The sequence below is a fragment of the Pistacia vera genome, unplaced genomic scaffold (assembly GCF_008641045.1).
Source record: "Pistacia vera cultivar Batoury unplaced genomic scaffold, PisVer_v2 Contig36, whole genome shotgun sequence".
Lineage (NCBI taxonomy): Eukaryota > Viridiplantae > Streptophyta > Magnoliopsida > Sapindales > Anacardiaceae > Pistacia > Pistacia vera.
Window position 1 is genome coordinate 1,174,977 of NW_022196179.1, and position 25,134 is coordinate 1,200,110.

The window sequence follows — 25,134 nt, forward strand, 5'->3', positions numbered from 1 at the left end:
ATATAAGTCAAGACAGGAAACTAAATTTTTACACAGAATAAATAGGTAGATTTAGGAAGAAAATTCCAAAATAGATATTATGTAAAGTCAAATCACCATCTTGGCATCAGGTATTTAATTAAATAATTAAATACCTGATGCCAAGATGGTGACTAATTAAATACCTGATGCCAAGATGGTGACTTGACTTTACATAATATCTATTTTGGAATTTTCTTCCTAAATCTACCTATTTATTCTGTGTTATATATATATATATATTTTATTTTATTTTATTATTTTTTTTTTTTTTGAAAAAAGATAAAATTTAGACTCAAGAATGTATCTTTCTGTTTTTCAATGCGGTCCCCTAGATCAAACCAACCAAACCAAAATTTCTTTGCATTAGCATTACGTTGCCGGTCGATAATATCTTTCCAACCACACGAATTTATTTTATTCATTTATATGGTTAAAAAACCCTTACATATTTTATATTAAGCAATGTCTAATAAGTAAATGAAATAAATTAAACTTAAATCAGCCTTTTGCTGCAATTAGAAGGGTTAATATGATTGGTGTCATGTCAGTATGATCCATTAAACATAAGTTGAATCATATTGACGTTTTATATTAAAGATTTTATATTAACGTCTTTGTGTTATATCATAATCCAATTAATTTTTGGTATGGTATGTCATAGTCCGATTAAATATTTTGTTAGTTTGATTAGGTTATGTTCGGCTGGCACGAGAGTTGGATACTTTTTTTTTTCTTTTAAAATTTTCTATACTATGAATAATTATTAAATTACAATAAAATCATGTTAAAAGATAAAGAACTATTTCTTTAACCATCATTAGGTGACTTGATCGTAAAAGAGCAAAAAAAATTCTTTGAGCTTCTGAGTTTGAGTCCTTCATACATTAATAAAAGATTGGAGTTTTTACCTGATCAGACACTAATAAGGGTGACTACTAGAGCTCTTATTCGGTTGACAGTTCTAAGATCTCAGGGGATTAGTTAAGGTGCGTGCAAGCTAGTCCGGACACCCCGATGATAAAAAAAGATCATTCTTTTTGTACAATATACAAAATCACAAATTAAGAATCACATAAATAATTCGTGTGAAAACTTGACTGTTAAGATGATAAAATTAGTACATGATTAGCATGTAATTGAACATAGATGGTTGTAGAACATAGTTATAGTTATTCAATAACTTTATTTTATTTATTTATTATGATTAGTTTGTTGTAATAATCATATTAACAGAGAATTCTGGATACAGAATGATAAGCTCTAAATTACTGTTAATTAAACTAAACACGTCACTATTGTTTAAAATGGGACACCATTATCTTAAAAGCAGGAGTTAGCATTATTATAATGATATTTTTAAGTATTAATCATAATAGGATTTAAATTATAATTACAATAATGGATATTGATATAGATTAATACTTTATAATTACTGAATAAAAAGAAAAGTATTATTTAAAAATGAATATGTGATTACTTTTAATTGAAGAGTTTCATTATGTTAACAAAAGTGTGTAATTAGGTTATCTCATACAAATATCTTTTCTCGAACTAAAATTGGAATAGGATTAATTTTTCAATAAAATTAATGTTTCCTCATAATTTCAAAACGCATATTAATCAAAACAGTAAAATAAAATAAAATTGTGAATAAACAATAACTATGTTCTAAAATAATTCACAAGAGTAAATATCAATTTACACGAAGAAACTAATAGGTTACTGTTGTGTGTGATTTGTTCATTAAGCTCGAAGAAGTTAGAGTTCTGCGAGGTTATAGTACGACCTAGAATCAGTTCGGCTCAAACGATTGCTCAACCCAGCATAAGTTGGTGGAGAAATAGCTTGACCCAGCATAAGCTAGTTACGACCAATTTCGACAATTTTTTAAGCAAACCGCAAATAAACTCAAATCTTGAATATTTCGGTAGGGATCAAATCGACATTAATAATGACGCAATTTCAGCACTCAATTGCGAGAATATCAGAGTTGTATTCTAATCTTAATTGTAATTCTTGTAATTTCGCTCTTTCTTTTATATATAACTTCTATATAAACCTCTTCCAATGATGAAAAAATGTTTAGCAAATTAGTTGAGGCACTATATTAGTGTCTTGTAAACTCTAAAAGCAAAATAAAAAAAACAGTGGACGTAGGCTCAAGATCATAACTTGTTGAACCACTTTAAAAAGCTTTTTGTGTTATTTATATTGCTACATTTACTTTTATACTTTGCTGGTTATTATTAATCACACACATACCTGTGCCTATTTCACTATAGTCAATCGAATCATTGGTACGATTTTCGTATCAACAGTTACATTTTTTGCTTAATTAATCTAATTATATAAGAAAATTTTATATTTAACTTAATAATTTAATGATATATGAAAATTTTCTTTTTCATTTTTTTTTTTTTTTGGGAAGTCCAAAAGCCTAGCTAGTCTAATAAGGAAAAAATTTACAATATTTAAAGCTAATAAAGATGATCAAAAGTGGTTGTTGACTTAATCTAAATGCATAATAACCTAATACAAAAATTATAATTAACAATTTTGATTATATAAATTAAATGAAAAATAAATAATTTATATTTAAATTGATTAATTTGTTGTTTTGTATAAATAACAAAAAGATTATTAAACAATATTAAATTATCATAAATTCTTGAAAATATTCAAAATAGATTATTGAAAAAATTATCAAAAACATTCATACATATATTTATAAAACGATAAATTTAATAATTTTTGAAAATTTCTAGAAATTTTGCTACCATTTTCGAAAGAAATTTCATTTATCACGAACCATAATAATAATCATAAATATTCTTTCTAGTTTCCACAAACAACTAGAAGAAACAAGAGGAGGTTCAAATTTCAATTCAAAGGAAGAAAAAGACAAATAAATAAAAAGCAAAAAAAGTAAATGAACATTTGACTGGAGACGCTGAAATGGAATGGCAACTGTGACGAAAGCAATGACCTTACCTTGGAAGAACCTAGAATCTTGTCTACTTATTTATTTTTCCAATTTACTAAGAAGACCAAGACCATCGAGAAAATACATCATTACCCTCACGCGAAACCTCCAAAATTTTTCTATAAATACTCCTTGCAAACTCTTCGGTCTTCACTTCTCATCAACATCATCAATCATTGCGTAAAATCGTTTACTCTTCAGTTTGTGTAACAATGGCGGACGAGGTGATTCTGTTGGATTTCTGGCCTAGCATGTTCGGCATAAGGGTCAGAATTGCATTGGCAGAGAAAGGGGTCAAGTATGAGTACAAAGAGGAGGATTTGAGGAACAAGAGCCCTTTGCTTTTGCAGATGAACCCGATTCATAAAAAGATCCCAGTTCTTGTTCACAATGGGAAACCTGTCTGTGAATCTTCCATCATTGTTCAGTACATGATGAGGTTTGGAAGGATAAAGCTCCTTTGCTTCCCTCTGATCCTTATGAGCGCGCTCAAGTAGATTCTGGTTGATTTCATTGACAAAAAGGTAAAATTGAAGTATTTTAAGTTTTTGTTGCTTAATTTGTGATTGATTGAAAGAATTTTCTTTTCCCTCAGTGAAGTTGTAGGAAAAATTTATGCCCTTTTTTTCAGAAATTTATAGAACTTAGTATATGAATTATGAATTGTGGATTGGCAGGATTATGAATTAACCCAGTTCATGATTTACGTAATGGTGTGAATGCTTGAAATGAAGGGAGTTCATTCTCTCCATTTTTATATGTGTGGGTTAGGTGAAGATAATATTGAATGAAGTTAAGGCACTTCTCTTGGTTTTGCTTGGCCCTGAAACGGATGGTGGACGTGTTAAATGTTTTGGCCATGAATTTAGGGGAGGTCATGCTCATTTTTCGGGAATATAGGAATTTATTTCAGTGAATCAGAATTTGCGGATTGGCATGATTTTGAATAAACCGAGTTCATGATTTACAAAATGATGTGATTGCTTGAAATGAATGGAGGTTTCGTTCTTTCCATTTTCATTGTATGTGTTAGTTGGAGAAAACATTAACTAAAGTCATACAATGTCAAGGCACCTCTCTGGGTTTGCTTGATGAGCTGGATGTGTTAAAATCTTCCTATGTCATAACAAAGATGCTAACTAGTAAAGAAAATTGCAGTATATGATGCTGGGAGAAGACATGGAGCACAACAGGTGAAGAGCAGGAGGCGGCAAAGAAGGAATTCATTGAAGTAATCAAGACCTGGAAGGGCAGCTTGGAGACAAGCCTTACTTCGGAGGCGAGACCTTTGGGTATGTCGACTTATCTTTGACCCTTTCTACTGCTGGTTTCACACATTTGAGACGTTTGCCAAGTTCAGCTAGCAGCAGAGTGCCCCAATTCACTGCGTGGGCTAAGAGAGTATGCAGAAGGAAAGTGTTGCAAAGTCACTCCCTGATGAGAAGAAAGTTCTGGGATTTGTTGCAGAGATGAGGAAGAAGTTTGGGGTAGAATAGGCAGAATTTTGCAAATGGGGAACAAGCCTAATCTATGAGTCTTGTGTTGCGTTTGTGTTTGTGTGCTTGTTATTGTAGTTTTGCTGTTTAATAAATTAGAGAAAAAGGACACTCCTCGATCCTGTCTGTGTCCTTCTGGTTTGGTTTTAGGATCATTAGCTGTATTTTGCATCTTAACTACTGTTCTTTTGTTAACATTATTATTTACTTTAATATTTTGCATCTTAACTGCTGGCAGCGTGGGTGAATTAAAATAGTTTCACGTATTTTATCTAGTGATGCGCTCTGTTCTGGTTCTCCGCATGAATTTACAGCTAAAATAAAATGGCTATAAAGTTTGAAAATAAAAATGGGCCATGAGTTCACAGTTTATACAGGGCTAATTCACAGCTGCTGCTAAAAGCCCATAGACCATTCAAATATGTGTAAAATCAAATGGATGAACAACAAATAGAATATAATTTGAAAAATCGGGACAAGTTTGTTTGGGAAGTGATTTTTTTAGGGCATCTCCAACGAAGACACTAAATAGTGTAAAACACTGATGTCTAAGTAAAATGGTATGAAAATTGTACCGTTTTGGTGGGGAGACTGAAAGTTGCAATTTAATGGTTGTGGTTAGAGATAGTCTTAACCTGCTAAATTCGTTGGAACTCTATGTGAATATATTCTATTTATTTAAAAGAAAAATCTATTTAAACCCTATTTAATATCGAAAATAATTCTGTTAATTATATTAATCAGGATTTGTTGTGGTCTAATTCCCAATTTCAAACTTAATTAAGACTTTTACTTACACTCATTTTCTCCAATTCAAAACTTAATTAGAGTTTGTCTATATACCTTTTTCAATTTCTCAATTAGTTTTTATACAATTTTTTCCTAATTTCATATTTGAAACAACTTTTTCTTCTTTTGATCATCATTGTGTGATTATTTCTTTATAGTTTAGTAATAATTTCACAAGTAAAGAAATATTGAAATAAAAAAGAAAATGTTTCAATGATTTAAAAGATTTAGAGTTAGGATTTATGTAAGAAAATTAAAATAGAATATAAAATAAAATTAAATATATTTAAAATATTATATAATTTTTAGTCTTTTTCGGTTAAAATTGTCAAAATATATATATATTTAAAAGTGGAAGACACGACGAAATCTCTTGTATTGTATATGTAGACTTTATTATTTATTTATTTGTTAAGGGATGAGATACTTTTGAGAGAGTTTCTCGAGCTTTTCAAAAAATTATGAATCAAAGATTTAATAATTTTAGAAAGTTTCTGCCTAGGACAGCTATTTTAAGGGCGGATAAAATTATAGATTCAAATTTCTTACATTGCCTTCCCGTGTAAATCAATGAATATACCAAAATTTTATTCTATTTTATAAGGATTTTCTTTCAATTTTAAGTTCGACTAATATTGTCAGTTTCATGTTTCTAATATTACACCAGTTCAGTGAATGATAAAGTGAACTCATATCTTAAGAAAAATCTTTTACCAGTAGTATATTGTTTCAACATTATATATACCACTAAGAGAGCCTTAATTGGCACATTAAAAAGTGTTTGGATAGAGAGGAAATGAGAGAAATGAGAATTGACAGGGGGAATTCAGGAAATATATATTATATACTTGTTTTCTCTCTTTTAGTTTTTACAAACGCAACTGCACTAAATTTGTAAACAAAAAGAACAGGTCCTTATTTTATGAGTTAATGTAATTTTTTTCCAAAGATATGTCATGAATAACAATTTTTCTTTTCACGTAGAATCTTATTCCTGTAACCAACACAGTAAATCATTACTAATGGAAGCAGAGTTTTGCATGAGCTATCAAATCAATTTACATATTTCTCATTCTTCAAACTTTACACGATTGTTCAGCCAAGTTGCATTTCTATTTCCAGAAAAAACTATACAATTGACCAACATGTTCAACAGATTTCTAACCTTGATATCATGATGCACAAATGACAAGAAGCATCACTGCCATGGAATTAACCTAAGGGCCTAAGGCCTATCCATTCTATAAAGGGATTTGAGAGAAAGATAGTTTGTGTATTGTGTAACAATGGCGGAAGAAGAAGAAGAAGAAGAAGCGGAAGAAGAAGTGATTCTGTTGGATTACAAGCCGAGCATTTACGGCAGGTGAGGATAGCTCTAGCAGAGAAAGGCATCAAGTATGAGTTCAAAGAAGAACAGAACTTGAAGAACAAGAGCTCTCTTCTTTTGCAGATGAACCCACTTCATGAAAAGATCTGAGTTCTCATTCACAATGGCAAAGCCATCTGTGAATCTCCCATCATCATCCAGTACATCGATGAGGTCTGGAAGGATAAAGATAAAGCTCATTTGCTTCCCTCTAATCCATATTGTTATGCCTAAAAAATCAGGGTTGACGCTAGTTTACATCAGCAAGCACCAATAAGAGTTTAGAAAGGCTTTGCGTCGCCCAAGAGCTATAATGTCACTCAATGACAGAAGGAGTATAACTATCATCAACTTAGCAGATTCAAGTTTTGTCTATGAGCGATTGAGGGCCGCACAACTGTCCAAGCCTTAAGTAATTTGAGGATATTTCCTAAGTTATCAGCCAATGAGAGGCAAAGAAGGACTTGCACGGCACCTACCAATTTGTAGATTTGTAATCATTACCTTGAATTCCCCTACTATAAATAGAGAACTTCCCCTCTCATTTTCAGGATTCTGATATTGAACCCGCTCTCTGATTGTAATCTTTATTTTCAGAGCGAAGATAACCTATGAGAAAGAGACTGACTTGATATTCTCTCCGAATACTCAGTTGTTGTACCTCTGCTCGCTGTTTGCTATACACAACCTCTTGTAATCTCTTATATATAATAGAAACAGTGGACGTAGGATTCGCTTTCGGTATCCGAACCACTTTAGGCATCCGAATCACTTTAAAAATCATATCTCTCATTTATTATTCAATCTTTGTATCTGATCATAATTATTTACGTGTAATTTCTAAGAACAGCTTAACACTTTGCACGTGCGAGTCGTTGGTGTTAAAATCATGCATCAACAGTTTGGCGCTAGAAGGAGGGTCAGATTTCATATTTGCTCTTCATTCAGAATCTCTGATCAATCAGTTTTACTTGTGAACGAATGACTTGTGGTCTTGAAACCGAGCGAACTAGCACTAACAACTAGGAGATCCCTCGGGTACAGGATGTTACTTCTCCTGAAGTGCCTCCAACTCCCCAAGGTGCTATGGCGGATATTCCCTTGACCTCCCAACTCGATCAAGCTATGATGAGTTACCTGGAGAGGTTCAATAATACTCTTCAAACGGTTAGTCGAAGGCTAGATCGTTTGGATCAAGTCGTGCCGCCCAATTCTGGCAAGGCGGTACCACCTCAAAAAATGCTTGTAGGTCGCGCTAAAGCGTGGAAATGGGTGAAAGCTCATACCATACACACTACAGTGCATAAAAATAAGGGAAAGTAGGTGGTTGATGATGGGCCAAAAGGCTCAAAAAGGCCAGTGAATACTGGTTGTGAAACAGATAGAATACCTGTAGCTTTGCGACTTGACGATATGTCACATCATGAGCCGTCTCATGCCACATTGCATGGGCACCCCCCACAAGAGTGTGTGGCACGAAGTTTCCCACTATCACTGGAATGATGGTTTTGACCATCATCGCGAGGGAAATACCTACCGAATGTGGGTCGGTTTTAATCACCGTAGAGGTCGGGATAACTATCTTAGCCATTCAGTGCCTTCACATGGCTCTAGCTAGCATATATCAAGGTATGTCGGACGCTTCGGCTAAGGCTAAGACAAGTCCGATCTGTGGTCTTTGCTCAATCGCAATTGTGGGGAGCGAACCCATATTGCTGAATGTGATCCTTAGGTGGCTCCACTTCTTTAGATTGAGGAGTCATAGGGAGCTTTGGATTAGCTTAGAGCTCATCAGAATGAGCGAGGGTAGGTTGTTGAGGCGTCTCCCTTTTCTCCAGCAATCTTGACTACTCCTCTCCCGTCGAGATTTAGAATGCCCGACATGCAAACAATCGATGGGAATTCTGATCCGCATATCATCTCTATGAGTTTAACGACCTCATAGAGCTTCACCAAGTTTCCAACTTGGCGAAATGTCACTGCTTAACAGTGACTCTAACTGCCCATGCTAAGTGCTGGTTTAGATCACTTTATGCTAAGATCTATGTTATTCTTGAGACACTTATAGGCTAATAGGAAGTTCTTAATGTCGTTGAGCTATTTGAGCAACATATGGCAGGAGAGGAATGAGTCCCTCCAGTCCTATGTCGATAGGTTCTACAAGGAGCTTCATAAGGTGGCTAATACACCCGAAGATTCGATTCAAACTCTTATTATTGCGGGAGTCCCCCCGCAAACTAACCTATGGAAGAAACTGTAATCTGAGGATGATATTTCCCTCTCCCGTTTCTACAATCCCAATAAGAAATATCTCAAAATTAAGAATTCAGTGACAGCCTTGAACCGCCACGACCTCGGTCCTTTGATCAACGCTCCTAGTCGGAAGGAGGAAAACCTAGGGGAGAGTAGTAGAAGGCCTGATCACAGATGAGCTAATGACGATCAGAGAAAGGGAAAGAAACATTGATTTGAGCCCAAGAAATCTTATACCCAAGTTCCTCGCTGCGATCTCGATAAGAATTAGTACACTTCATTGAATGCATCGGTATCAACTATTCTAGATAAATCGGAAGAAGCTAATCTACTTGGAGAGCCAAAGCCAATGAAAAATACCCCTTCAATAAGAAACAACAAAAAATATTGCTGTTATCATTAGGACAATGGGCACCATACCGATGAATGCTGAGCTCTTAAGTAGGCTATTAAAGACCTCATTAAAAAGAGGCACTTCAAAGAGTATGTTGATGGTCCAACTCCTATTTAGGAAAAGGATCAAGAGGAAGATGGGAAGAAGCATCGTGGTCGTAAGGTCCTCCATTTAGTTAGAATTATATTTGGAGGGTCACACCTCAAAGGGAATTCTCGAGATGCTCGGGAGAAGTATGCTAACAAAGCTCGTCATGACCCTATGAGTGTGTTAAACACGACGTAGTGACCTTCTAAGGTGTACAGAGAGGAGGTGATTGCCTTCTTAAAGAAAGACGCGGTACGATTGTATCACCCTTATGAGGATGCACTCGTCATCACAGCTGAAATAGGTTGCTGTGAAGTCCACCGAATGTTGGTGGATACTAGGAGCACTGTGAACATCCTATTTCAGTGAGCATCCAAGGAAATACAATTGGACGAGGCAAATCTGAAGCCTGCCTCTATCACCCTCTATGGTTTTACTAGAGATCATCTGATTCCCAAGGAAACAATTGCCCTTTTTGTCACTGTGGGTGAGATCCATAAAGTGACCAAGATGACATAATTTCTAGTTGTAGACTGCCTGTCCGCTTTTAATGACATATTGGGACGACCTCTATTTCAGAACTTCAAAGCTGTCACCTTCATCTATCATCTGAAGATGAAATTTTCCACTTCGACAGGGTGTTGGGAGGTCAAAGGGCCTCGGCCTGAATCTCGCAAATACTATGTAAGAGTAGTGCAGATGACATGCAAAGGGAAAAGGAGGCCAATGTGTATTCCCGAGCAAGCTATGACAATCAGCAAGATTGAACCATAGCCAGGTATAGTGAAAGACAGTATAGATCCTCGTGTTCAGGAGGAGTATCCCCACAGTAAGCCTGTTGAGACTCTAGTTGAGGTATTAATCGACCAGAATGAGCCGACTCGTGTGTTGAGAATCGGGAGCAATCTCAGCCCTCAGCTCGTTACTAATTTAACGAGCTTCCTTAGGCATAATATAGATGTTTTTGCATGGACTCATGTGGACATGGTCGGGATCAGCCCGAATGTAATATGTCATGCACTCAACATCGATGGTGAGATTAGGCAAGTTTGCCAGAAGAGAAGAGCCATGGATCCAGAGCATTATGTTGCCTTTGGTTTGAGATGGATAAACTCATCTCAATCGGGTTCATTCGGGAGGCTCATTACCCAAGTTGGGCCACCAATCCTGTTTTGGTGAAAAAAACCTAACGACAAGTGGCAAACCTATGTGGATTTCACGGATCTTAACAAAGCTTGTCCGAAGGATAGTTTTCTTTTACTCAAAATTGATCAGCTCGTGGATGCCATTTCTCACGAGCTGTTAATCTTTATGGATGCCTATTCAGGGTATAATTAGATCTCGATGTACACATCTAACAAGGAGCATACCCGTTTATCATAGATCAAGGATTGTATTGCTATAAAGTCAAGCCCTTTGGTCTAAAAAATGTTGGGGCGACCTACTAGTGTCTGGTTAACCGTATGTTTTCCAAGCAAATTGGGAAGTCAATGGAGGTTTATGTCGATGACATGCTGGTCAAGTCGCATGTCGCTTCAGATCAAATAGCTAACCTCGCGGAAATGTTTGACATACTCTGAAGGTACAAAATGAACCTTAATCCTCTTAAGTGTTCATTCGTATCCTCAGGAAAATTCCTAGGGTATATGGTTAACCATCGGGGAATTGAAGTCAACCCCAAGAAGATCCAAGCTCTTATAGATATGAAAAGTCTCGCCAATCGAAAGCAAGTTCAGAGCTTGAATGGGAGAATAGCGGCTCTCAGTCATTTCATAGCGAGAGCAACATATCGTTTTTTGCCGTTCTTCAGTGTACTAAGGGCCAACAAGAGATTTGAATGGACTCCAAAGTGTGAGCAAGCCTTCCAGAGCATAAAAAAACATCTCGGAAAGCCATCTCTTCTGTCCAAACCCATTCCCAAAGAAATCTTATTTCTCTACCTGTCCATCTCTCGGTATGTGGTCAGCGTAGCTCTCATTCGGGAAGAGGGCAGAATTCAATGGCTAGTGTATTATACGAGCAAACGACTGTTGGACGCCAAGACTTGGTATCCAAAGATAGAACGATTAGCGTATGCCTTGCTGATCACTTCCAGGAAGCTACAACCTTACTTCCATGCCCATAGCATCCAAGTATTAACCAACTACCCACACAGGCAAGTCTTTTAGAAGCCAGAGGCTTGGGTTAAGTTGCTTAAGTGAGCTATGGAATTGAGTCAATTCGATCTACATTACAGACCGAAAACAACAATTAAAGGGCAGGTTGTTATTGACTTCATTTCGAAATTATCTCATCAGCCAGATCAAGAATTTGAACAGCCAGCTAGTGAAGTTGTCCAGGAAACTGTTCGGAACTTATCAACTTGGAGCCTTTACGTTGATAGGTCTTCGAATAGGAGAAAAATCGGAGCTGGTCTTTTATTCATCAGCCCTGAGGGAACTCGCATTTATGGAACCCTCAAGTTTGGATTCAAAGCTACAAATAATGAGGCCGAATTTGAAACACTATTTGTTGGTCTGCAACTAGCAAGAGAAATGAGATCAGATATGATCGACATTAATAGCGACTCCAGTTGGTTGTTAATTAGATTCTGGGAGAATATTAAGCCAAAGAAGAAAATATGGTTAGTTACTTGAAGAAAGCTAGGCCACGCTCGAGCCATTCAAGCACTATACGATCAGGCAAATCCCAAGAGATAGTAACTCTATTGCGGATGCTTTGGCGAAGATAACCTCATTGTTGGACTCCGATGCTCCGGATAATATTCCAATCAAGTACATTGAAGCTCCCCACATTAGCTCACCTGATCAGGTTGTAGTCGCGACTGAGTTCATTTCTAGGATGACTCTAATTATTTAGTCTCTCTGAGATGAAGTTCTTCTTAACAACAAGACTGAGGCAAGACTCCTGCGAACTAGAGTTGCTTGTTACACCCTTATCGGAGATTAGTTGTATAAGCAAGAGACTCCCCTCCTCTAATGTATAACGGATGATGAAGCAGACTATATCATGAGAGAGATACATGAAAGGATTTGTGGTAATCACACTACTGCACGATCTCTCGTAATAAAATTAACTAGGGATATTATTAGCCCCTGCTTCATGAAGATGCCTTCAACTTTGTGAAGAAGTGTGATAAATGCCAAAGATTCGCAAACATCCGGGAGCTCCTTCCCACCAGTTAACGACGATGACCAGTCATTGGCCATTGTCTATGTGGGGAATTGATCTCATTGGACCCATGCCAACCGATAAAGGTGGCATCAAATATGCAGTGGTCGTAGTGGATTATTTCACTAAGTGGGTCAAAGCAGAACCTTTGGTCATGATCACTAAAAAGAAGCTTAAAGACTTCGTCTACAAAAATATTGTGTGCCATTATGGAATTCATCATACACTCATTTCTGATAACGGGAAATAGTTTGATAATGAGGAATTCAAGTAGTTTTGTAAAGAGTTGGAGATTCATAAGAAATTCGCCTTAGTGGCGAGACCGTAGGCTAATGGTCAAGTTGAAACTGTTAACAAGACTATTAAGCACACATTGAAGGCCAAGCTTAGCATAGCCAAGGGCAATTGGGCCGATGATCTTCCAAAAGTTCTATGGGTATATAGAATGACTTTGAGAACCTCTACTTCAGAAACACCTTTTTTGTTGACATATGGTTGTGAAGCAATATTTATTCCAATGGAAGTGAGAGCTGGTTCACTTCAGAGAGAATTTTATAATGAAACAGATAATGAAGCACTCTTACATGCAAGCCTACACTTAGTTGAAGAACACCGCGACAAGGCTCGGTTAAGGATATCTCCCTACGAACAGCAGGCAAAAATATTCTTCGACTCTAAAGTTAGGAGAACAGACTTCTGGTTGGTGACTTAGTGTTGAAAGAAGTCCTTCTCGGTACAAGAAAACCAAGTGCGGGGTATTGGGACCTAACTAGGAAGGTCCGTATCGCGTCGCTAAAGGTGATGTGACCTGGAACGTATCACCTCAAAAGACTTAATGGTTTTGAAGTACCACAAGCTTGGATGCTGAGCATCTTTGCCTTTATTATTAGTAATTCCAAACTTGTTTATAGCTTGATCATTTTTACTTATAAAGTTTCTATTGTTATAAATACTATGAATAAGATTATTACTATTCTTCTTAAAGAATTACTTGTGTCATAATCTCAAGTTTTTAATAATCTTGTTATTTATAACCTTTTACAAGTTTTATGATCGGATATTTTATATATGTTTTGTGAAGTACTTAAGTTATAAAAGTACTATCACAATTGGTCGAAAATTCCTTTTTATATATTTCAAAAATATGTACAAAGGACGACGAAGAGCTATATCAGAAAAAAAGAATAAGCATAAAAGACTTTATTCTAAACAGAAGAGAGAACAATCACTGGTCTTGATCACCAGAATCCCTGACTTTAGCCACCTCGACCTTTGGGTCGTCTGGCTGATCGCCTACCTTTGGGTCATCTACGTGATCTTTAAGGACTTCTGCTTCCTGCTGATCGTCTTCTAGGGCAAGCTCTTGTTCTTCTTGCTCATCGGCCTCGACCATAGAAGCAAGAGCAACTTGGTATTCCTTGGGGAGGTCAAAGATATCCATGTTAGGATTGTTTAGCAGCAAGCTATAAATAGCTTGCAGCACCCAATGAGCAGCCTTCCTCTCTATTTCGAGGTTCTGTTGCTTCATTTGCTCGGTCAGTGAAGTGATTCACCCATGAGCCAGCTCAAGGTCTATCTGCAGTGCCCTCTTCTCTTTCTCTGAGTTTTCCCATAACTCAACTTGAGTCTTTTCTGCTGCTTTTTCGTGCTTTGAATTTGCTTATAGCTCATTTTCTCTTTAGCCCAACTCTTTAGTGAGCCTTGTTATTGTTCATTGGAGCTCTTTGTTATCACTATTTTTCTTCTCGAGCTCGATCTTTTGGAAATTTGTTACTCGCATAGCAGAATTCCTTTCAGTCAGATATACGTTCGTCAGAATGTGGGCGGCCTTTGCTTCTTCATCTAAAGTTGCAAGATCTTGCTTGAGTTTGGCAATTTCCTCCTTCATTTCTTGGATTTTTCTAGCATAATTGATCTTCATCTTATTGTGGGCCATATTCAGGGCAAGCAAAGACTACATAGAAGGGAATAAAGAGCTAGTTTTTTTTTTTTTTTTTTTTTTTTTAAGCTAAGGATCCGTTTGGTTTATTATTTCATACCTTATTCCCTATCATAGTCTCAAAATAACTGTTTGTTTCATTATTTAGGAAATACTTTTAGACCCTTTAAGTTTATTAATTTAATTAAACACCCCCAGAAAAAAAGTTTAAAAATTAACAAAAACAACCCCACCCACCCATGGTTGCCAAATTTCGGAAACCACCGTCAGAAGTAGCCGAAATATATCACAACGGCATACAAACGACTGGAACTAGCTAGTAATTCACCGATCTAGCCGTCAGCGACAGCCAAAGAAATGGCGGTCGTTGACTGACAACGACGACCATATCTTTGGCCATATCTATGACTAGGTCTGGCCTTTTGCGGCCGTTGATGGCCAGATCCGTGGTAGATCTGGCTGGAAAAGCCAAATCGACGCATGACCAGCCAGATCCGACCGGTCTGCGTCGTAACGTCAAATTCCAACCAAATTTTGGCGGTGGTGGCCGGAATCTGACATTGTGGGTGGGTGGGGGTGTTTTTGTCATTTTACAAAAATTTTATATATTGGGGTGTTTAGTTAAATTAGCAAACCTATGGGGTTTTTTTTGTTAATTTTTAAATTTTACCTCGTAATAATCACCCTACTCAACTACCCAATATTATTTCCAAAATCCTATCCAAAATAACAAACCAAACGGACCCTAAAAGATCGACTTATATGAAGCAATTCTCGAAGAGAGCAAGTTATTTTACTTGACTTTGTATCTGAAATGCAGTGGCAACCAAGTCAATAGGTTGAGAAGCCATGAACCTGTCAAAGGTTGTAGCGAGTTAGCATTCTAAAAGAGTGTAAATCGCCGACCGTAAATGGTTTGGTAGTTGCCCTAAAAGATCTAAAACCAACGGGTCAAGTCTCGTCGTGGTAAGGACCCCTTCGACCTGTTGCTAGCTTACCTGTTTCTCGCATATTTCCCCTTGAGTGGCTGTGGTAGCGCTCTCTTTCCCTTGCGAGCTCCTAGGGGTAGTCGAGGGCCTGGAAGCATCCTGCGAGGTCTTCCTCGCAGACAAAAGTTGATAAGGCTATAGCGTATTTGGCAACATCCCAAAACCTTCTTTGAATATTGGTCTGCAGTTTTCTTCCTCGGCAGGTGAGCAATGGCAAGCCGAGGGGCTTTTTCACGTCGCCCGGTGGTGTATTGCCTCTTGGCACCAATTTGTATCCCTCTTGTAGGGATATCGCTGGAGGTTGCTCCAACTGGTTTAGTTGTATTGATCTTAGGGAATGCGAACCCCCTAGGCTTCTTCATCATCTTTGCGACCTTCGGTGGCATAGTTACTGCATGGTATAAGGATGCGTCAACAAAGCAAGTCTTCTTTTGATAATAAAGACTTAAAGTTTTTATGTGTAAGAAATACTTACAAGCTGGACCTTCTACAGATGCGTCAGAGGTGAAAAACCCGTACGTTCGAAAGAGCAGCCTTGCGTCGCGACTCTGGTCAGGCAATCAACCAAATGCTTCAATGCGACTACGATCAACTAGTGCCGACAGTCTGGTCGTTTTGTTTCTTGTAAGAAAGCAAAATTTTTGTTAGCCTAATACATTAAGGAAGAGTTAAAGCTAAAAGATGAGCGATTTGGAAATTAGATGGAAAACCTACTCGGCTCTTTAAAATTACAAACTCCATTGTACTCGAAGAAAAAATACTTGGTTTCATAAGCCCCAACGTTGCTAGGGTAACCAAATATCCCTCCCTCGATCTGATCGCTTGGAGAGGTAGTACAAATCTTTATCTTTACTCCTCTTTAAGTAATAGGCGCAACCAAGCTCCTCCGTTGTTGGCTTGCCGAGGCTATGCTCACCAAATGCGATATACATAGTGACCGCTATCATATATGCATTTGACATCAACTGGAATGGCGCGATCTCGAAGTGGTTAAGAATCTGTCGGATGCAAGGGTGAAGGGGAATCCTCACTCCACATTTAAAGATCGCTTTCGAGATCATGGCCATTCCTTCGGGAGGATCCTGAGCAGTATGCGACCTATACCGATACACGTCCATGTTGATTGCGTACTAGTCTGTTGCTTTTTGAATTTCTTCCTTTGTAATGGTAGATCATATCACCTTTTCGGGACCCGTCAAGGTGCCTGGTGGTTGCGAGCTTCCCTTTTCGGTTGTTCTTGCCTCAGGGATGTCTATTGCTCTTAGAGTTTGTAAAGGGGTGACATGTAGGGGTGACTCAAACTCTGCATAAGTTACCTCAAGAACCCTGGTTTCCCTTCCATAACTGCTAAAAACCTTAAAAATTCTTAAGAAAGATTTTCTAAAGATCCGTGCCCTAAGTTTTGACTCTTAAAATTGTTTCTTTTCAAACACTACCCAAGAACGCTCATCACCTAAACCTACCAGACATTCACACCCACCATTACTGTAAAAAAATCAAGTTTTTTTTAACAAGAATGAAAAAGAGAAAAAGAAAAGAAGTTTATTTACCTCTTGATTGCTAGGAATGGATGTGCTGTCGTAACATTGAGTGCGCATCAACTGGGAAGATGATGAACTAATCTCTTGAGTGCAAAAACGTTGTTTTTCTCTTTGAAAGTTTGAGTTCTATGAAAAACTTAGAATGAGCTTCGGGTTTTATAGAAAGGAAGATGATGCTTGGTTTCTTTTACAAGCGACATTTGGGTGGAAACGTATTTCTAACTATTGATTATGACCACATGTCACTAATTTGCGTGAAGAGTAACCCTCACGCTTCGTGAAGATCAACTGGCGTTTCTCTTTATTGAAATCGCCAAACGCCAGAGTGATTATCTCCTCCATATTAAATGCACCCTCATCTGCATTTAATGCTTCAAAAGGGAATGTCGTTTCAGCATGACTTGCCTTTAATGTTCATGACTGACACTTATTACACAGGGACACGCCTGTTAGATTAAATTTATTTTATTGACCAAGATAACTATCAAACGCAACGGATAACATCTAAGGAGGTCATTCGAATAAGACATCTTTTCCACATGTCAAATTCGAACACCGAGCAAAACAATTCTCAATCTTCAACAGCAAAATTTTCTAAGTGTTTTCAGGTCATGAATGACGGGTAGGACACAAAACACACTTTGATAGACTGATCATGATCTGAATCATGTCGCTAGACCTTTGTGAAACGATCACGTCAGGTCGCTTGCGTAGTTCTCGAAAACCCATGTCATGATCTACACTTAGTTCACTGGTCGGGTCAAACTATCAGCCTCATATCGTTTGTAACAGTGAGGCTCGAGACAAATCAGGTCGTGACATAATCATGAAGTTCTCAAGATTCAATCTTTGAACCTTAAGAACTTGGGAGCTTCTGTGATGCCTAAGAAATCAAGGCTAACGCTAGCCCATGTCAGCAAGCACTAATCAGAGTTCAGGAAGGTTTTACGCTGCCTAGGAGCTGCTATGTCGCTCCATGACAGAAGGAGTATTGCTGTCATTAACTTGGCAGATTCAAGTTTTTTCTACGAGTGATTGAGGGCTGCACACCTGTCTAAGCCCCAGGTAATTTGAGGATATTTCCTAAGTTATCAGCCAATGAGCGGCAAGGAAGGACATGCACGGCACCTACCCACTTGTAGATTTGTAATCATTACCTTGAATTCCTCTACTATAAATAGAGGACTCCACCTCTCATTTTCGGGATTCTGATATTGAACCCGCTCTCTAATTGTAATCTTTATTTTCAGAGCAAAGATAACCTACGATAAAGAGACTGACCCGATATTCTCTTCGAATACTCAGTTGTTGTACCTCTACTCGTTATTCGCTATACGTGACCTCTTGTAATCTCTTATATATAAAAGAAACAGTGGATGTAGGATTCGCTTTAGGCATCCAAACAACTTTAAAAATCATATCTCTCATTTATTATTCAGTCTTTGTATCTAATCATAATCATTCACCTGTAATTGCTAAGAACAACTTAACACTTTGCACGTGCAAGTCGTTAATGTCAAAATCACGCATCAACACATACGAAAGAGCTCAAGCTAGAATCTTGGTTGATTTCATTGACAAGAAGGTAAACTTTTTTGCATAAAATCTTGTCTATTTGTCAACAGTCATAGAAAGAATGGGGGTTAACGTCCAATTTCCCAAACCAACGGGTGCTTTCATAATTTTTCAAACACGTGGGGTTTTTCTCAAAAAAATCCTTTTGATCTAATTTATTTTAATCTAGTTTTATGAATTATTTAATTATTTTTTAATAAAATATTTTTGGTTATAATCATAATCTAAGCTTAAAATAAAGTTTTGGGATTTATAGATAAATGCATATATACTAATATGGAAGTTTTTTTTGTTTTTTTTTATAGTAAAATAACTTTTTGGAGGAAAAGAAAGCTTCAAAACTATTTTTGATAACATTTATCACATGGTAATATATGTATATAGTGTTTTTTTAAACGACACTCTAGTTATTATTTTTAATTCTAAAAAACATTTATTTATTATCAAACACATAAAATAAATACAAAATTATTATGTCATCAAGATTTATTAACAAAATTTAATGAATTAAAAAATCAAATTTCCATGAACAATAATATTTGAAATATTTTTCTTTGAGGTACGCCCACTACAACAAAATCCTCTCTCCATCACTGTATTTCCCATCGAAGATTTCAACAAACATACAGAAAAAAAAAAAAATGCAGGTGTTTGAAGCTGGAAGGAAGACCTGGAGAACAAGAGATGAAAATCAGAAGGAAGCCAAGAGGGAATTTGTTAAAATCCCGAAGAGATAAGAAGAGGAGCTTGGAGAAAAGCCATTCTTTGGAGGTGAAGCCTTGGGGTTCGTGGATATTTGTTTGGTTCCTCACTACTGTTGTTTTCACACACATGAGATCTTGTTCGGCTTGAGGATTGAAAAAGAGTGCTCTAAATATGGTTATTAATATCATACATTACGCGATATATATCTTATGATATAGTTCGATACGGGTTGCTAACGATACATATCAAAGAGAATACTCTAAATCTTTTGATACGTTGATATATATCCAACGATACAATACGTATCGGTTTGCATCTCTAAAAATATCGATACAAATCAATACAACTTTTTAATTTAGGCCGAAGGCCCAAAATTTTTTTTGGGTTGGGTTGAAATATATCAAGTCAGATCCGGGTCACCCAACACAATTCGCTAAAGCCCTCTCAAATTTACCTATTTTGTATGGAGAAAGTGAAAAGGAAAATGTGTTGCCTTTTTTGTATGAAAATAATAACACAAGTTGAGATATAATATTGACATTAATCTTGGAAATGATATGTTGAGAGGAAATGATATAGATTCTTAATTTTGTGATTAATTTTAATTATGTAAAACCATAATTTAAAGCCAATAATATCACAAAAGTCGTTAATTAATCTTGGAAATGATATTAATTTTTAGAAAATTTTTATTATTTTATTTATTATTATTATTATTATTATTTTTTAAAAGCATATCTTATAATACGATACATGATTCGAAAAATTAAGTTTTTGATACACGATAAGATATATGATTTGATAACCATGGCCCCAAATACATGGTGTGGGTTAAGAGATGTATGCAGAAAGAGAGTGTTTTGAAGACACTTCCTGATCGAAAGTATTCGCTTGGATTATACACAGTGACACAGGGACGAGGAAGAGACAGTGCTTGAATTAAGTAGAGAGAAATTACATATGAGGAAGCCAATGATGCTTGCTTTATATTAATATCCCTTGGAGGATTAGTCGTGTGATGGATTAATAATTAAGTTGTCTTTAACTAGTGTTTTATTTAGGATTGTGTTTGTGTGTTTTCTCTTATGTGCTAGATAATGTTGTAGTGATTTTCCTGTTTGAATGATAAAGGAAACTTTAGTTGTTTTAAGATCTTTTATTTTCTGTATTCCCACATAACAGTGGCGATTAATATGTTTCATCAGCAATGCCAAAACATGTTAAAAAGTGAAAAAGGATAAATGTAATACATAAACTAACACCGCCTTTCTTGTTTATTTATTATAAAATTATATGTCACAAAAGTGTAGTTTCCACTTTAGAGGCCGGAAGACTGCTCCCACCCGAAGTTTGCTCCAAGGAGAAGTTGGTACCCCCAAAAGTTTGAAAACGACAATAATCCACCAACCGTTAATTTTGTCTGTTAGCTTGGTAAATTAAAAAATTGTAAAAGGGTTTTTATGTTAACAACAATGTTCTTCTTCTCGGCAGTGCTCATTAGCAACCTTTGCCACTGACGTTTTGGCTAACTGTCAGCCAATTTCCACATAGAACCTCCTCCATCCACCCTCCTACCCCTCCCCCACTAAAACCCACCTAATCCCGACACAGGTGCACCCATTAATTGCGAAAATGCGGCCACCGTTATTCCTCTACCCATATTTGAGGCCCGATTCAGGTCGATATTCACACTAGAAATCCACCATTCGAATCCCCACCATTCCCTCTTCGAAACCCAACCCCCCATTGCTCCTCCCCACTCGCCATTTGTTGTTTAGCACTCAGTGTTTGCTCGCCCTCCAACTGTTTGTGAAAATTCCCCAACCAACCCAGCAGGCTTCCACTCCTTTGTTGATGATCTTGGGCTCTTTTTGAGTTTTTTGTTGAAAATCCTGTTATTGAAGTGTTGTTTGCTTGTGTGGGTTGTTTTTTTTTTGGTCGTCGTTGCTCCTCAAGGCTCCCTCCTTGGACATTTTCCAGCATGCACACAATGTGCTCGACAAAAGGTCGCAGTTAGCGACCTCCATTCCCACTGTGCGCTAGCAAGCGCCAGCGTCGTTGTTTGTCATTGCACTTAACAAAAAAAATGCCAAATTCGGTCAAAAAAACGATCGATGAGGCAAGAGGGCTATGCAAACGGGCTTGGGGTGATGGATTCTGTCGATTTTGGCAAAGAATTCGGTCAGATTCAACTCAATCGTCCTGCTATTTTCAGCTGTATGTAAAATGACCATCCTATCATTCTTTAAACGGATTTTATTAGCAAACCTTAACGGTAGGGTGAGAAATTGTCTAACAGAATTAACGGTTGATGGGTTATTGTTGTTTTCAAACTTTTGGGGTACTAAATTGTCTTTAGAGCAAACTTCGGGTGGGAGCAGGTCGTTTGGCCTTATACTTTTCTCTTTTGTTAGTACTCCAGAGTCAAAAGAAACACGACTAGACTACGACTAAACCAATGACAAAATCACAAAACAACATTAAGATGGCTCTTGAAGAAAATGAGAACAAGAATAATGAACAAGTAAACTTGATGTTATATTTAATGATATTTTGTATTTGTATTTTTATTAATTAAAAATATATATAATTATTATAAAATATAATAAAATAATGAGATATTGAAATATTAATTAAATTTCAATAATTTCAATTACTTATAATTATAAATTACAAATATAAACTTAAAAATTAGGATTAAGAATTAACATTAACAATTATATCTCTATTAGAAACACAAATATATAAATACAATAAAATTATTTTAACTTTGATTCTACTTTACAAATATTCAAAATAAATGACAGATAAAAAATATCATACGTAACAGTGGCAGTTAATATGTTTCATCAGCAAATGCCAAAACATGTTAAAAATGAAAAAGGACAAATGCAATACATAAACTAACAACGCCTTTCTTGTTTATTTATTATAAAATTATATGTCACAAAATTGTAGTTCCCACTTTATACTTATCTCTTTTGTCAGTAGTCAAGGCAAGAGTCAAAAGAAACACCGACTACGATTAAACCAATGAGTGGCAATGACACAACAACATTAAGATGGCTCTTGAAGAAAATGAGAATAAGAAATGATGAACAAGTAAACTTGATAATTTTTCTCCAACTTTATTCACTATTTCTTCAACCTTTGACTTTTTTTTTTTCATCGGAGTTTCTTGAAACAATGGAAGATGAAGTGATTTTGTTGGATTTCTGGCCAAGCATGTTTGGCTCAAGGGTCAGGATTGCTTTGGCAGAAAAAGGAGTCAAGTATGAGTATAAAGAAGAGGACTTGGTGAACAACAAGAAGAGCGATTTGCTTCTTCAAATGAACCCAGTTCATAAGACGATCCCAGTTCTCGTTCACAATGGTAAACCCATCTGTGAATCTTCCATTATTGTTCAGTATATTGATGAAGTATGGAAGGATAAAGCTCCTTTGCTTCCCTCTGATCCTTACCAGAGAGCTCAAGCTAAATTCTGGGTTGATTACATAGATAAGAAGGTAATGAAACTTCTTTAGTTTGATCCTGATTCTCTTGTTTGCATAAGATTTCAATCCAGAAAAACAGAGGTCGAGTTCGTTAATTTACGAACTCATTTCCTATTTTTCATTTTTTCTCTCTGGTAAATTACGTGATAAAATTTTATCTTCATCTTTTCTCTCCTCTTTTATAAAACAAAAAATCTTTTCGAATCAATATTTTTACCAATAGATAAAAAAAAAATTGACATATTCGAGATGAATAAAATAAGTAGTAATTTGAAAAAATAATTATTGGTAGTATAAATGATAAATTTCTTTTTATTTTTTTGAGTGTGTTTTCAAACAAATATTGGGTTTCCAAATACTGTTTTTGTACAAATATATCGAACATGTTTTTCAATTATTTGCAATATTTAAACAAATAGACAAAATTTATAAAAGAACACACCCTTTAATTGCAGGTAAACAGTCCTGGGAGGAAGACATGGTGTACAAAAGGGGAAGAGCAGGAGGCAGGGAAGAAGGAGTTCGTTGAAATAATGAAGACCTTGGAAGAGCAGCTTGGAGAGAAGCCTTATTTTGGGGGAGAGACTTTTGGATTCGTGGACATATGCTTGATCACTTACTACTGTTGGTTTTACTCGTATGAGAAGTTTGGGAAGTTCAGCTTAGAGGCAGAATGTCCCAAACTGATTGAATGGGCAAAGAGATGTGCGCAGAAAGAGAGTGTTTTCAAGACACTCCCTGATGAGAAGAAAGTGTTTGGATTTTGCATAGAGATGAGGAAGATGTTTGGGTTGGACTAGAGAAATATATCAGTGTGTTTTTTGTTTTGGGCTTGTGATATGCTTTCTCTATGAGCTAACGAGTCTTGTGATTTTCCTTAAATAAACTACAATGAAGGACGCTTTTTGTGTGTCCTTGTGTTTGGTTTTAAGATCTTTTTTGTGCTATCTTCCAATTTTTAACGATGACTCTATGATTTTATCCATCTTATATTTTTTTCTTGTACATCAAGTATTGAGCTATTGATATAGCTACACACCTGTTTGGCGGTTTAAAGTTTTCATTTCCGTCATCATTTTGTTATATACAAGAAGAGTAAACGACATATTCTCACCCGAAGTTTAACGAAATTTCAAATTGATACTTCTAGTTACATTTATTATGGATTTCCATCTTTAAAGCAAGACAAAAAGAGATCGTAAGACAGAGGAGTTTTTGATTCGGGTCCGTTTGTTTCATTATTCCATGTCATATTTCCAATCATATCCTCAAAATAATTGTTTGTTTCATTATCCTTAAAATACTATTATATTTTCTTCAACTATTTTTAAATCCCTTAAGTTTATTAATCTAACTAAACACCCTTAGAAAAAAAGTTTAAAATTTAACAAAAACACCTCCATCCACCCACATTTGTCAAATTCCGACAGAATCTGGTATAATGGCATACTACTAGCTAGATCTGGCCAGTAGTGTGCCGATTTATCATTTTTCGGCCAGATCACGGCCAGATCTTTGGCCGTAGCTGGTCATCAACGACGGTCAGAAATGGCCATAGATCTGGTCTTTTCTGGCCAGATCCGTGGTGGATTTGGCTGAAAAAGGCCATATCAGCACACGAATAGTCAGATCCGACCGGTCGTGCGCCATAACGCCAGATTCCGGTGATGGTGGTCGGAATCTGGCAACTGTGGGTGGGGGTATTTTTGTCATTTTATAAAATTTTTATATATTGGGGTATTTCATAAATTAGCAAACCTAAATGGGTGTTTTTGTTAATTTTTAAATCATACCTAGGTATTCCTACCTAACTCTAAAAATATGAAAAATCCTATCCAAAATATTAAAACAAATGGATGTCCAAGGATAAGAAGTATAAATGTATGAATTTAAAAATAAATTTGTAACTTCGGAATATAGATTAATCCATTGCATTGGATGTATTTTTATCTATCCCTAGTTTGGCCAAATCCTTTAAAATTTGCTATTTCTAATTATTTATGTAGATGGGTAATGCATTTTTTAAAATTTTCACACTTTTGATTAATTTTGACTATATTTTTTCTGAATATTTATTAAGAATAATATAAGATTAAAAGTTATTTAATTGATTTCCCCAATTAATTTTCTCTCTAATATTTTATTTTCTTATTATATGTACATTTTTGCTAGGACTTCAACCTCAATGAGTTGAGGAAGAAGATGGGTTCACTTAATGGATCTATTATCTGCCCGCCGTCAGCGGCGGCGGTTCGTTCGAAACAACCCAGAGCTCAAACTTTTCCGGTTAACAGCTGCCGGTTAACGGGTATTAGAAGTGAGTTGTGGGG

The 25,134-nt window shown here is 36.2% G+C and overlaps 1 protein-coding gene and 2 pseudogenes across 1 annotated transcript; all 3 read left to right on the forward strand.

Moving 5' to 3' along the window:
- Positions 1-3,086: 3,086 nt before the first annotated feature.
- On the forward strand, positions 3,087-4,521 carry LOC116139878 (annotated as a pseudogene).
- Positions 4,522-6,575: 2,054 nt separating this feature from the next.
- On the forward strand, positions 6,576-20,247 carry LOC116139857 (annotated as a pseudogene).
- Positions 20,248-22,321: 2,074 nt separating this feature from the next.
- LOC116139896 (probable glutathione S-transferase) lies at positions 22,322-23,604 on the forward strand. The gene is made up of 2 exons (XM_031425528.1): positions 22,322-22,816; positions 23,260-23,604. The coding sequence occupies exons 1-2, from the start codon at positions 22,343-22,345 to the stop codon at positions 23,602-23,604; spliced, it is 819 nt and encodes a 272-aa protein (XP_031281388.1). The 5' UTR covers positions 22,322-22,342.
- The last annotated feature ends 1,530 nt before the right edge of the window (positions 23,605-25,134 follow it).